Source organism: Chionomys nivalis, chromosome 24 (assembly GCF_950005125.1).
Source record: "Chionomys nivalis chromosome 24, mChiNiv1.1, whole genome shotgun sequence".
NCBI lineage: Eukaryota > Metazoa > Chordata > Mammalia > Rodentia > Cricetidae > Chionomys > Chionomys nivalis.
The window spans coordinates 45,327,913-45,342,996 of record NC_080109.1 but is presented as its reverse complement, the minus strand read 5'-3'; the positions used below and the strand labels follow the sequence as shown (position 1 = coordinate 45,342,996).

The following is a 15,084-nucleotide window of genomic DNA, read 5'->3' as shown; positions in this document are numbered from 1 at the left end:
CCATATCTGCTTATGCCTTTACTAGCAATAAAAATTGGATGAAAAAAAAAACAAGTATTTTAAAACTTGTCGAGATTTTTGTAGTAATTTTTCTCATAAGATTGCTGCAATTATGAAACAGATAAACAAGGAAGAACCCTTGCTACTCTACACATGTAAAACTCCAGCTTCTATGTTATTTACTTTTCCAAGTGTTCAACATCAGTACCTCATCTTAACCATTCATTTTTCTCTTCAATTTTTCAATGGACAGAAGCCTGAAGACTATCTAGAAGGCAACTGGCATATGGCTAAAACTATCATGGGAACTCCGAAAAGACAGATTCAAATGTGCAACTGGGACCTGTCTTAAAATAAAAGTTAGTCTTTTGATGTTATTTTTTTAAAATGTGTTTTCTAACTTCAAATACAGAGGAAAGTATTGCAAAGGGTATTTTTAAAATATAATGTGGCATCTCCTGGAGGGAGAAATTTTTCTTCCATTTGTACAGATCAAAGAACAGAAAATGTGTTGTTCTTCACAAAGTCATTTGAGTGTAAGCTCTCTGAGAAGAGAGTTCCTGGTCTGCCTCATTCATTACTAACTCACTTGATTACTACATGTTTATAATTGGCAATTAAGAAAGAATTCTGGGTGAATATAGTAAGCCCAGACTATAGGGGGCTTGGCACAGAAATAGGGCCCATCTGCCTCTGCAAGTGACTGTATACATTAAAAAGAAAAGAGGTAAATAATGACAAGCCAAAAATCAGCATCTGGACCAAGCAGAGCACTGCTATTACCTCGGTTTTTAAGAGCCTCTAGAACAAAGCGGCTTAAGAAGTCACAGTCCATGTGTAGTAGATACTTAATGTATACATAAATGGTTATGAAATTGATAATAATTTTTTGGAACAGGATAATGTTTTCTTTTTTTTTTCCTCTCTCCTTCATTGTTTCTTCTTTTCTTTCTTTTTTATTTTGATCTTGGAGCAGTGAACATAAAAAGCAGATTAGCTTCCACCTCACTGTGTAGCCGTAGCTGGCTTTGAAATCTATAGCCACCTGCCTTTGCCTCGAAAATGTTAGAATGGAAGGTGCTTGTCACTATGTACATTCCTATTTCCTTGAATTGATGAAAATAAACCTGTCATTGTAGAGAATAAATATAAATTTCAAGATTAGGGACTTTTCTACTCCATCATTCAATAGTCAAATGTAAATGTTGGTTTTTAGTTTTTATTTTCATGAAATAGTAGTTGAGTAGAATATTACACTTAAATTATTCGTTATTCAGTCTTAGGGTAATAGACAATCAACTGAGAGGGAGCAAGCCTTCTCTAATTATAGTAAGATATGTTAAGTTCTCAAACAAGAGGAATTTTAAATAGTGTTTAATTAGCACTGCATAAAAGCACAATAGTTGACTATACACAGTCAGTGGGCATCTGTAGACATTGTCCCAATCTAATTATAAATTAGCTCAAAGGTTGCCAAAGTAAACAGTCCAGCCTACACAGCTCTTCACCAACTCTCGTATGAAGCATGTAGAGCCAACAAGCCACAGAATAACAAAAAAAGAAGTTCTGCTGAGTCTTTTCCTCTTGATGGAGTTCTATGAGAAGAAAGGTCATTTTTCTTGCTTACTATCTTATCTTTTGGTGCCCTTATTCTTTTTCTTAATCACACCCTTCTCATGCATTATGCTTTATTTATGCATTCTTGAATGGCATCTTTATTTATGACTTTGTAAATCAACAACTTTGTGATAGGAGGCTAAAGTCACTTAGCTAATTACACATTCTTGATAAGCAGCATAATAACACCCTCTGCAGCATTCTACATTAGCTGACAGCGTGTAAGTCACCGCTGCTTTTCTCCTTTGAAAATAAAAGCATGAATTTTCTTTAGTTGTTTCTGAGCACTGCCTGCTTCTGCCACATATCTTCTTAAGCATATTACGAATCTGACCCAGACTATGACCTTAAATTTTATAAGTAAAGGTTCAACTCTACTTTACCCAACAAATAAGAGAAACAATAATAGTCGACTTAATGCAAATACTTATGATGGAAAGTTGATGATTTTGTTATTCTAAGTGTCTTCCATATAATCCAATCTCATAAAACAGAGTGTTTGGACACTCCTTCCACACAAAGATGCCATGATGAAATCTGACCTCTTCCAGCCAGATGGGAAGTGCAAAGAGAGATGGAATGTACAGCACTGGAATATTACCATGACTTCTGTAGGAAGACTGAAAATTCTACCAAGCTATGAGCAAGGTCAAAATAACACTTAGAATATTTACTGCTATAGAAAATCATAGACTCCTATGAGAGATTTCCTGAATGTTATATAAAAATGGAGTGTGGTCATGCAACATTCAGATGCGAGCTTGCAGCTGTCAGTGTCTAGATTTGCTCAATCTGGCTAGAGGATGATTTGAAGGTTGATTTAATTGTAGCTTCTGAATCACGTTCTCCCCATGTTTTAAATTGTTTAACATAAATATATAAATGCTAAAGGCACTTTGAGACTGTAAATATTTCGCATAAAGAATAAAATATCTCATTTACTTCTAGGAGAGTAACTGAAAACAGAAACAACTCTTGGGGGAAATATCACTATTACCTCATAATGGAAACTGCCCCATAGCTGTGGCCAGTGTTCAGAAGGATCTAAGACTATACCAACATAAAACAAAGCTTTTGGCTAAACTCATCATTGTGAATAGGGACACACATCTGTACATGTTCAGTAAGAGACCGGCTGTTAAGGCAGTGCTGTTTGGGTTCCTTAGATAGCATAAGAGTGTGGTAACCTTTTCTTTATAAGAAAAGAGAAGGCAGAAATTGCATCCGTAAGAGCACTACCTATAGGAGAACACAGGCACCAGCAATGAGTTTTCCCAGTACGGTCTGCTCAGCCTGAGCTCTCCTGACTCACTCCCCAGCATCAGCTAATCACCTTCTGGGAGAGTATCTGATTCTCCCTCTATAAACGTTTACATCGTTTTCATTTTCACTTTTATACATACCTCCTTTTCTACATATTTTCTTGCCGGGTTTTCTGGCACATTCCTTGGATATTCTTTTTACTGAAAAATGAATAGAAGACTAGAAAATAACATGGCGCCCCATCACAGACCGCCGGAACATGCAACACCACTATCTAACTTAGTACGCTCCTGCTTTTACTGAGTGCCAAAGAGCCCCAATTCGCTGAGCCTGCACATGCAATGAGGAAACGCTGATGCATCTTCTCAGAAGTCATTTGGTAGGAAATGGAAATTTGGAGCCCATTTCTACCTAAGTATACGTGCTGTGGAGGAAAGAAAATGAGTAGGCACAGTGAAAAAATAAGAACAGATACACAGACACACAGAAACAAAAAGAGTGGCATGCAAGCATGTAAAATATGTCTACATGCCAACAGGAAAAGCCATGCATACTACCGGTACACATGAATTAACATTATTCAAACTTAGGATAGAAAATAAATGTATCTCCCTGTGTTCCTGCAATTAACTCACCATCTTCAGTTGGGACATAGATGTTTAAGTATAGGCAGTCTTCACTCTGGTCTTGTACATATGATGATACCACATCCAAGTTATTAGTGAACCAAACAGGAAGCATAACTTCAGGCAATCTGCCATCAATGATATTCTGGGGACATACAGGAGCAAATTGAGTAGCATTCCGGATATCAGACCAGGGAGACGGTGGTTCTGGAGGCTGAAAACGATGTTCACCTGTTGGTGGAGCAGCATATGGGACCCCAAGAAACTGAATGACAGGCCCCAAAATTTCATTATTGAGTTCTTTCTTAATTCCTCTTATCTTGCCAAAGTTAGTGGTAACCAATGGGTCTACATCATCCAATTTTTGAGAGAGCACGTGGACAGTCTGCAGCAAACATCCCAACAAACAGAGAGTCAATGGGGCACCCAACCCCCTGTGTACAACACAAGCCATCATGGCTCTCCAAACATAATTTGGCCACATGCTTCTGGGACGCGCCATGGTCCCACATTAGTTGTCTAGCTCTCTGATACAGTGAGGCAAATATATCTGTATCCACTTGGGAACCTTGAAACGATGGTAGAATGCACCTCCAGCTTCTCAAATGTTAGCTTGGGGAGGAAAGCTCGAGGTACCCTTCACGCAGCAAGGATCTCCCATTGATTTCCCACAGGTTGAAGCGGCATCTTCAATCCTCACTACTCATCAGACCATCTCTTATTGACCGATCTGCTTTCCATAGCAGCAGTGTGGTGGGAGTGGCCATTGACTGTAGATTTCCCTCTTATCAATCAAATCCAGTTAACCGTGGGTCTATATTCTAGAGAAAAAAATGAAAATAAATCATTAGTAAGACAGGTTAACAGAAACGGTGATACCTAGATCTTTTTCAGGGTGTAGAAATACATTAAGAGTGGCTAGAGTTGGGTAAGTTGAACACCATGAAGAGAAGATAATGACTTGATGTAAGATTAAAGGTGAAGTGATTGATTATTATATCATTGGGCAACTTGCCTGCCGACTCTGCATGTGCTAACATAGAAACAGGCTTTGTCAAACACACACTTGGGGAGCGTTGTACAATACAAAGTTTTTTTTTTAAATCAGCACTGCAGGTTATAAGTAAAATTTTCCTCTTCATGAATATTTTAATAATTTCAACTAAGTAGAGAACTGATAGACAAACCTACAATTAGAATCCCATGAAGAGAAAACCTTTTTCCCAAAGAGTTAGTGTGTAATGGAAGATCAACTTCTAAGGATGATTGTACATATTGAAAAATAAGTAAAAGGAACTACTCAAACCGATATTTATAGTGAACACAAAACAAATGTATTTTAACCTACTCCCTCATGAGTTCTGGTTCCAGGGAACGTCCCAATGGTACAGGATATATAACTTAGAGAAACTTACTTTAAACCTAAGGTAAAGAACTGAGGGTGGCAAGCGCTAGGAGAAAGCACATGCACGAGAGAAAGAATTGGCACCTTCTTTTCAGACTAAAGATATTTTCCCATCTAACTATATGTTTCAGTTCACAATAGGTTTGCAATGTGCAAATGAATTTCTGAGTCAAAGTCAATATGTTTTAAATTACAAATTTTGTTCTCACTGTCTGTGAGAGATCAAAGGAAGAATACAAAAAAAATGAGCATAGTAATTTAAAAGAACAATCATACCTAATTGTAGCATCTTGCATATTAACACTCATCAAACATCCCATGCTGTTTATTCAGTGCGATGGAAAATGCATCTGAACAAGCTGTAATTCTTAGCACATGCAATCCGCAGGCTCATCTCGCACCAACTGTCAAGAGCATGCAGCTCAGGAAACTTGTCTTTCCGTGTGTGAACCACCCTCTAAGGTGCTGATTTCTATCAGAGATGGTCCTAATCTGTTGTGTTATAGGAAGATTCGTGAAGAAGCACTGGCCTGGCAGTGACACTGTCCTGACTTAGTGACTTGAAGGGAGAATGTAAAACTGTACTGGTCAGTAGGAATTTGGTTTGGGAGCTCCTGCTCCTTTAGTGCTGAAGGTAATAATGGCGTTCGAGGTAATAAGAAGATAGCTGTCTCTCCTCAAGATTATTCCAGTCTGTGTTAATTGTCATGTAAGCTTAGACCCTCCTCACATTCCAGAATTCCTGCATTGACAGACGATTTAGCTACACACTGAGGTCTTTAAAGAATGTATTATGGCCGGGCGGTGGTGGCGCACGCCTTTAATCCCAGAACTGGGGAGGCAGAGGCGGGCAGATCTCTGTGAGTTCAAGGCCAGCCTGGTCTAGAAGAGCTAGTTCCAGGGCAGGAACCAAAAGCTACTGAGAAACCCTGTCTCGAAAATCAAAAAAAAAAAAAAAAAAAAAAAAAAAAAAAAAAAAAAAAAGAATGTATTATGCCCGTGCATGCTCTAAACCACAGTGGGCCCTGTTTGCCTTTTTCTGTTAAAAGATATCATTTTACCATCTAAGATAAGGACCTTATGGGGAGACCTGGAAAGGCTCAGTCAACCTTTTGACTCAGTGTTGTTTACAATTACATCGATTTCCAGACATTCTCCTTCACACGATAGGCATCTCATTAATATTCAAAGATTTTTGTTTGGTTATTAAAAAATAACACTCCCCTTTACACTTACAAGTCTTTAGCGTCCTTAATTGTGTTAAGATAAAAACAGACTCCTGGTTCCTGTTGATAGCTTGTTTTAATAGAATGTTGGATCAGAATTCTGCAAGGCATGGTGAATTTTCTAATTTTCCTATGTTTTGTTCTGTCCAAATATTTTGTCCAAAGTCTTCCATGTTACATGTGTGTAATTGTGGAGAACTATAGCACTGATCAAAAATTATTTTCTGACCATCACTATTGTAATAACAATCTTTTAGGTCAGGTAATTAAAAAATAGTTTGTTTGTATTAGTGAGCTCTTTAAAAGCAATATGCATTTAAAAGGTGTATTTTGACATTTTTCCATTTAGTAATGTTTCTGGAGAAGATGTCAAACTCTTAGTCTTAAGGCATTTACATATTATTTAGTACAATCTTATAAAAATGGGCACAACTCACAGGAAATGCAGGTTGCAAAAGATTAAATATACTGACCAGGGTCTCTACTTATGAATAGCAGAACCAGAGCCCAGGGTCATCTGATCTAAAGGCCACCCACCGACTATTTCCATCACACTGTCTTCAACTTGTAATTATGTTTAAAACCTCACTGTGGGCCCTAAGACAGCACAGCAGGTAAAATGCACGCTGTGCACAACAAAAATGCATGCTGTGCACACATGAGAAACCACGGTTGGAGACCCTGGAGTCTCGTCACTTGCACAATGGCACACATTGTGACTTCTAGGGTGTAGAGTAAGAGACAAAGACATCCCCAGAGCTCACTGGCTGGCTAGATGCACTGACTTGATGATCACCAGATTCAGTGACAGATTCTGTTTCAAAAAGTCAGGTGGAGAACAGCTGAGGAAGACACCAAACATCAACTTCTAGCCTCTGTATGCATGTGTATGCAGGTGTTTTCCTCCTCACTAAAATGTGCATACACATAAGTGTGTACACGTGCATGCACACACAGACATACACCTCCTCTCTCTCTTACGTGTACTTGCGTGCCCATACACACACAAATAAATCTCCTCATGATCCTACAAAATTTGACCTCAAATTACTAAAGTATTTATTTTTGTATTGTATTTCTTTTAAAATATGGAGTCTAGAAACTACTCTAATAACTTTATAGAAACAATTTTTGCTTGTTTTTTAATTTTTTTATTGAGCTATATATTTTTCTCTGCTCCTTTCCCTTCCTCTCCCCACCCTTTCTACCCTCAGAGTCCCCATGCTCCCAATTTTCTCAGGATATCATGTCCTTTTCTACTTCCTATGTAGATTAGATTCATGTATGTCTCTCTTAAGGTCCTCATTGTTGTCTAGGTTCTCTGGGATTGTGAATTGTAGGCTGATTTTTTTTTTTTGCTTTATATCTAAAAGCCATTTATGAATGAGTACATATGATGTTTGTCTTAGAAACAAATTTTAAATGATTTAACTTGTTCTTGCTGGAAGTTTATTTTATTTAGTGTTATTCTATTTTTTTAATCGATTTTACTTTTCAATAAAGGGCAGTGATACATTTAATTTTATATAATTATGGTCATCATTTTACAAAAGTATCTCCTACATTCAAAGAGAATGGAACTTTTTCTGTACTTCACAGTCCAGTTAATAGTGTACATTGAGGTCACTTACCCTGATACCCTGCTGAGTACTCGATCTGCTTGTTTAACTGCTTTTAAAAGAACACTGCAACAGTCAACCTTGCTTGCCATGGAATTTCCACAAAATAAGCTTTTAAAACCCAAACTAAAGCATAGCTGTATTCTTGAGTCATGCATTCTTCTGTGCCACTGATCTAAAAAGCAACATGTGTGCATATGTATGTATGTTTTAGCAATCATTTGATGAGAAAAATAAACAGATCGAAAGAGGTCTTATGGAACAAATACCTGCCATGAAAGTTCGAAATGACATAAGCTATTGTTTCACAATTAGTCTTTTTTGCAGTAAATACCTTGTAAAACTGTTAAAATTCCTTATGATGTATTTCTCATTTCTCCCCATGTAATGTTTTCTGTGCTGTTCAATAATTCCAGATTGAAGCCCTTTGTTAGAGACAAGACAGCATAGAGCTAGTAGAAACATGTGAGACACATATCACAAACAGGCTAGGGGCAAGTTGGAAACCACAAACTACAGACTCATGGAAGACTCAGGAAAAGTGGAGAATTCAAATTTAGGCTTGCTTTTGGTAAAATTAATTCAAAAAGAAGTGTTGAATTTTCTTTTTGTAATGCAACACCAACACAAATCAGTGCCTCTGAGGTTATCTTTAATATGTTTTAGTGACTGACAGACAGGTTGAAATAAAGATGTGGGTAATGATTTGATTTCTTACTGCGGTGGATTGAATGAGAATGTCCCCCATAGGCTCCGATTTCAAACACTTGTTTCCCAGTTGATACTGTCTCAGGGGTATTCTGGAGAGGCAGCCTTCTTGGAGGAAGTGTGTAAAAGAGATGGGCTTTGGGAGTTTACAGACTCACCCCAATTCTAGTTCAAGCTCTGTTTAGTTTTTACTGATAATGTGCTACCCCGGCTTCCTTTTTGGTCTTCTTGCTGCTGTGTCTCCCCTGAAATTACAGACCACCCTCTATAACAGTAAGCCTTAAATAACCTCTTCCTTCATTCCTTGTGTTTGATTACAATGTGTTATTTCAGTGACAGAAGAGAACTAACACACTTACCAACAATGAGATATCATTCAAATAAATGACAGATCAAATGCCCACAAATGACACATAAATAAGTCATAAAATAGTAGGAAATTGAAATTCTATATCATCATGGATAGAAAAGATCTAAAATACCAGTGTAGACATTACTGAGTTTGTAAAATTGAATTTCAAATTAATGAGAAAACCAAAATATTATTCAAAAAAGTTAAAAATGCAAAACAACATTATTTATTATTAACAAATGTTTAAATGTGTTGTAACAGGTAAGTTGTCAACACTGAATAATAATGAGAAGGAATAGAATTAATTCCAGCAATTAATTAACTGAAACCTAAGATGGATAACTTGTGGCAAGGCTTTAAAAGGACAACAATTAATTGCAGCAAATTTGACAAATTCTCAGTATCTAATAGTGTTGGCCAATACACACATGGAAAACAGCTTCATTATGAATCTCTATATTCTCCTCATATTCTGAACAGTTTTAAATAAATAGAATAAAATAATTGAATAAAATATCCAGGAGAATATGATTAATGTATAATATGCCTGATGTATGAGAATGTATGAGAATGCCCTGATGTAGCAAATTATCAAATACAATGAATGAACATAATGAAAATTTAAAAAAAAAAAAACACACAAGTCTTAGGCAAGTCCCATATTACAAATAGATTAGTCTGTAAGCCCAAGAGAGACTAAGCTTCTATAATTCAGTGATAGGAAATCTTTGTTCATAAAATCTTCTATTATTTCTTCACCTAGGGTGAATCATGTATGGTCTTTATAAGACAACCTATAAATAACAAATAGCATTGCACAAAGGATCCTAAAAGGTGATATAGCATATAACATTCATTTTTCACTAAACAAGCTGGTTCCTTCACTAGACTATTCCTTGGTAACCTAGGTTCAAAACAAACTAGAATATTTTGAGATATTATAGAATAACAATGTCCATACAATATTTCATGCACTCAACAAATATTTATTGAGAGCTTGCAATGTGCAAGCCAATGTGCTAAATATTAGAGAATGTTAAGAAATGCCTACTGATTGTTTCAAAGTAGCCTGTAATGTTATAACGAAGGGAGTCAAATGTAAATAAAAGTTCTGATGCAGTTTGTTATGTGATAGATGGACAGAGACATGGCTTAGTGGGTAGAGGATCTTGCTGCTGAATCCAGGGATACACACAGTAGGAGCCTTTAAATGACTTTCATTTGTTGTCCCATGACCTCCACATGCACACAATAAGTAAATAAAAACATTGTTGATGTGTGCTCAGTGAATACATGACAAATGGGGGAAAGTGACCCAGCATGAACAGATCTCTATCATTACATAGACTCCTGTCTTATTAAATATCAGTACCTGTTTATTATCTACTTTGCTTTATAAGTGATTGCTTGTATTTGTTTTAATATACAGCCAGAGTTTCCTGTACTGAATTTCCAAGGATTTTATATGCATACGTTTAGCATGCTTATGCCTGTTCTGAAATCTACATAAAATTCTTTGTATATGGATAATCTCAGTAGAACTAGATAGTCAAAAAGCTTACCACTAGAGCCTAGTGGGGTTGATGAAGACCCTTAACCAAGACTGTCATACACAGGAGATTCTTTAGTTTTCAGAACACCTACGCACCTATAAAGTCAAAATTACAATTCAATTAATGAACACAGACAAACACATTGCTCCTATAAATGTGTATATAGATGTGAGCTGTGCATGGGTGTACTCACTGGTATATATTTGTGTGTGTGTGTGTGTGTATATATATATATATATATATATATATATATATATATATATGCCATGTGACCTTATGATTATAGTCTTGAACTCTTGAAATTGTTCATTCTAGTTGATTCTATTTCTATTTGCACAAGAACAAAAAATTAACGTTCATAAGTGTTAAATGCCTAAGGCTTGTCCAACGGATATCAGAGCAGCCATTCAAACCGCTTCCTGCTCTCTTTCTCTCATAAGAGTGCTCCTTGCTCTGCACAGTGTGGTCATCACCTCCTCTGTTTCTCTACCCATCAGTTAAATGCAGAGCTAAACTTTGTTTGACCCCTTGGAAACCTAAAAATAGACCAATTCAAATGCTTTGCTGATTTTCTGGTGTCTGTAGAATGATACCGTGAATTTTGATTTCAGTTTTTTCTGAAAAAAAAAATCTTATTGAAAAGCAAGTATACAAACATGGAGCTCAGAAATAATGAGGACAGCCAGGCTGTGATGGCAGAGTCATTAATCCCAGCACTTGGGAGGCTAAAGCATGTGGATCTCTGGGAGTTTGAGTCCAAACTGTTCTACAGAGCAAGTGCCAGAGAAACCCTGTCTCAAAAAAGCAAAACAAAACAAACAAACAAAAAAAACACAACAAAAAGACCAACCGAACAAACAAACAAACAAACAGAAAAGAATGAGGGTCAATTGCATTAACTGAATATAAAGTATTTATTTTTATCTATGAGTGGTACCAAAACAATCTGTCAACCATACTTAGCAATAGTAAATAATGGTAAAAAAAAAAAAAAAAACGACAAGTTAAGTAAAATTTAATTAATTTAATAATAAATGTTCGGTCATTGATCAAATTTGGCCACAGGGCAGTAAGGTGCCTGTGTGGTCATCACACTGAGAGTGAAGCTCAATGCCAGCAGATGGCTTTACATGCAAGTGGTGGTAGCTAAGACACAGAGACAACAGCTATGAGTCTACAGTGGAGAATACTGAACTGAGGCATGAATGTTTGCATAATGCATTTTGTTGTGTTGATTTTTATTCTATGTTCTTTGCCTATAATAAAGGTATTCAGTGATCATGGCTGAGTCCTTTTACCAACCAAATACTTAAAGTAGCTAGCAGGTAATCACTTCTCATAGCAAATATTTAAAAACATTACTAATGTCATGGTCTAAAAGTTGTTTGGCATGAAAAGACGAGACAAGTCTACCTGTAGTCAATGGGCTATGACTGGATTATGACTCTGTCCTAATCGATTGACTAGAGCTAGGGGACTGAGAAGGAAACCTCACAATAAATATGAAAGGATGCATGTTAGGGAACATATTCCAGTGAAACCAGTAATAATTTTTCATGGATGATATGGGGCTCATGCTCCTTGGGATCAACCCAGATTCTCAGGAATTCCAACCTGCAATTCTGTGGGATCATTTTCACCCCAAATCTCCACCTATGAATTGATTGAAGGAAGAATTTATTGGGATTCACTCACTTCCTTTTGGGGCTGTTTTTATGGGATGTTTCAAAAAACTTTAAACTTTATACTAAGTGAACTTATACTAGAAGTTAAATTTTATTCTTAGAGAAGATAGTCTTCTCTGTTGCCCCCCTCCCCCAACACATATTGAGAAAAACCAACATGGGACAGAAAGGGGAAATATTTCTCCTGCTGGGAGGCCACACTCTACTTTGACCAGAACTGAAGGAATGAATGCTGGATGCAGTTTCAAGGCAAGCAGGAGCTAAACCCCACACGCCCTTCATTAAGAGGCTACATTGTTTGGATTTTATTTAGATTTTATCAGCAAGTGATGGAAAGCCATCAGAATCCCTATCAAGGGAGGAATATTTCCAACTTTATTCACAGCAAATTAAACTGGCAGCTTGTGGAGCAGGGTTGGCCACAGTAAGGTGTCTGCATCCCACCTCAAGACAATTATACATGAGAAGGAAAGTGAGCACTTTTGAAGTAGAAAACTAGAAGAAAATGAAGTAAGCTTGACTACTGTGTGCATTTGATCTACACCCAGCACCTCCATAAGATGGGCACACCATCAAGCACAGAGTTTCCTTTGGAAGGCAAAAGTGTTAGCACTTGCCAGGAGAGTCACTTTGTAGTTATTGTTGATTGTCAGTGTGAGTTAATGTGTTAGAACTTATATAAGTGGATAAAGAAAGTTATTCATCTTTTATCAAGTTACAGTTAAAGGAGTCTTTATCAAATGGACTACTGGTAAGTCTATATAGATTTAAGGAATGATAACTAATAATGTTAATAATAATAATCACATCATAAGTAAAGAACAAAGTCATTAAATAAATCTTTTCCTTTTACTACAATATCTTTTTCAGCTACATAACAAGATTAAAATCAACAAATAACTAGTCAGGGATAATAGCAAATCAGAAAAAACGAAAACATCAGCTATATAACTTTGTAAGGGCCTTATGTCTATTCCATTAACTATGAACTAAGCCCTAAGCACCCTTGTGCCTTAAAATGTTGATGAGTAGCCGGGCGGTGGTGGCGCACGCCTTTAATCCCAGCACTTGGGAGGCAGAGGCAGGCGGATCTCTGTGAGTTCGAGACCAGCCTGGTCTACAAGAGCTAGTTCCAGGACAGGCTCCAAAACAACAGAGAAACCCTGTCTCGAAAAACAAAACAAAACAAAACAAAACAAAAAAAATGTTGATGAGTGCTGCCATAATAGATTCGTAAGCCTTTAAAAAAAACTGGGCTTGTCTTTCTGATCTTGCCAATTCCAGATGTTGCCTCAGTCCAGTGATATTCATGTTTATACATTTGAGAGTTTGCCTCTCAAAAATATAAATTGCACCATCACAAAGATGTGAGAACTACAGCCTTGAATGGGTTGATTGGAGGAAAAGAGAAACAAGTTTTCATTCATATTAAGTTTGAACTTTTAGCTGGGTTCATGCAGAATTCTGTAAAACCGAAATAGACCATAAATATGGTAGATCACCAAACAGTCTTTTGAACCATGTTCCAAACATATGTGTCCATGCCATTTACACCTCACAACAGACTAATATATTAAGTATTCCTATCTGAGATGAATCAAAAAATAGGTTTTAATAGGTTAGATATTGTGTCCAAGGCCACAAATTAAGAAAAGGCAGGCTGAAGATACAAGCACAGGACTGCCCAACTCCAAACATATGTCCAAATGGGTTTGATACAGAGTGCTCAGCTGTGCACCCTAGTGAGACCAATTCAGTGCAGCCATATGCTCAATGTGTCCAAGTATTTGAGGAGTGTGGATCACATGAGACACCAACAGGAAAGAAAGAGAAAAAGCTGGAGGTTGGCCTGCTGGGGTTAATTAATAGGTATAATCTTGAGCAGCTACAAACAGTGTGGTACTGGAACCTTATCCAGAAGCAATTTATAGCCAGGGACAGAAAAGAGGTGATGAACTGGGGTCTGGGCCATGAAAATGAAGAATGTTAGAATTATAAGGAGCAATGACGGCAAGAAAGGTAATTACGGTGTTGAGATTACCTGTGTCAAGGATGTAGAAGAAGCTGGTATCACAAAGATTTAAAGGGGAAAATTAAGAGTGCATTAGAACCATGGTTTAAAGAATACATATTTTGATATGTAAATATCAAACTCTTACTCATTATATACAAATTCAAGGAATGGTGGGCCAATGCTGGGGCCATATGAAGATGCAGGTATTAAACAAATGTGGAATGGGGAGTGTACTCTTCTGATACCAGCTTTGGTAGATAGAAGTAGGAGCTTCAAGAGTTCAAAGTCACTATTGAGTACATAGTGAGTCTTAGGACGTTCTATTCTGCTTGAGCTCTTGAGTCAGGGGGTACTGATGCAGGAATAAGTACCTTCCTCATGACTACACATGGAACTCAATCTGCAACATCCCATGAAGTAGAGATCATTAACATCCCTTTGTAAGAGATTGATAACTACAAGTCAAAAACATAAAAATATTTCTTATTGAAACACTCTTCAATAAGACAACAGCACAGTGAGCTGGAGCCTCAGAGGGACACACAGAGTGAGACTTCAACTTTCCTCTCCAGTTCACTTGGAGCTTTGTTGGGGAAGAGGAGCAGGCTGGCAGGCCCCCCTAATTTGTGTAGTGGTACATCCCTCTCCTCTCTGCAGAAGTGGCTCTATTTCTTCCCTCCCTCCTGAGCTGTCTTTACTCTCTATGGCCCTCTCCAGTGATGAGAAAACAATGGAGAAAGCAGATATTGAGAAAAGACAAACAAAAGTTGACGAGATCCTAAGAAACAGCCAACAAATTTATGTTACAGACCGACTGACAACAGTATACACAGCAGTGTTTATATCAAGGAGCAAAGCTATGAATACACGGTATGAAAGAAGCGTCTCACAGTGGGAGTAATGCCCAGGGACTTGAGTGCAGCTGGTCCATTAAGGTCCTCCCTAGAGAATTCTCTTTCTATCGGTGTTTGCCTGGAGGACCCCTGACTAACAGCCCTGAAGGCCTGACTGGCAGG

At 37.3% G+C, this 15,084-nt stretch overlaps 1 protein-coding gene across 5 annotated transcripts in view; it reads right to left on the bottom strand.

Annotated features, from left to right (window-relative positions):
- Positions 1-15,084, bottom strand: part of Nlgn1 (neuroligin 1) — an 872,651-nt gene that overhangs the window by 675,241 nt on the left and 182,326 nt on the right. For 3 of the 5 annotated variants that reach the window (XM_057756955.1, XM_057756953.1, XM_057756954.1), the window contains 2 exons: positions 3,516-4,327; positions 3,021-3,080 (listed from right to left, as the gene is read on the bottom strand). In XM_057756955.1, the coding sequence (XP_057612938.1) occupies positions 3,021-3,080; positions 3,516-4,008 (553 nt within the window). In that variant the 5' untranslated portion in view covers positions 4,009-4,327. The remainder of the gene's footprint in view (positions 1-3,020; positions 3,081-3,515; positions 4,328-15,084) is intronic. The other 2 variants (XM_057756957.1, XM_057756956.1) reach the window with 1 other exon arrangement.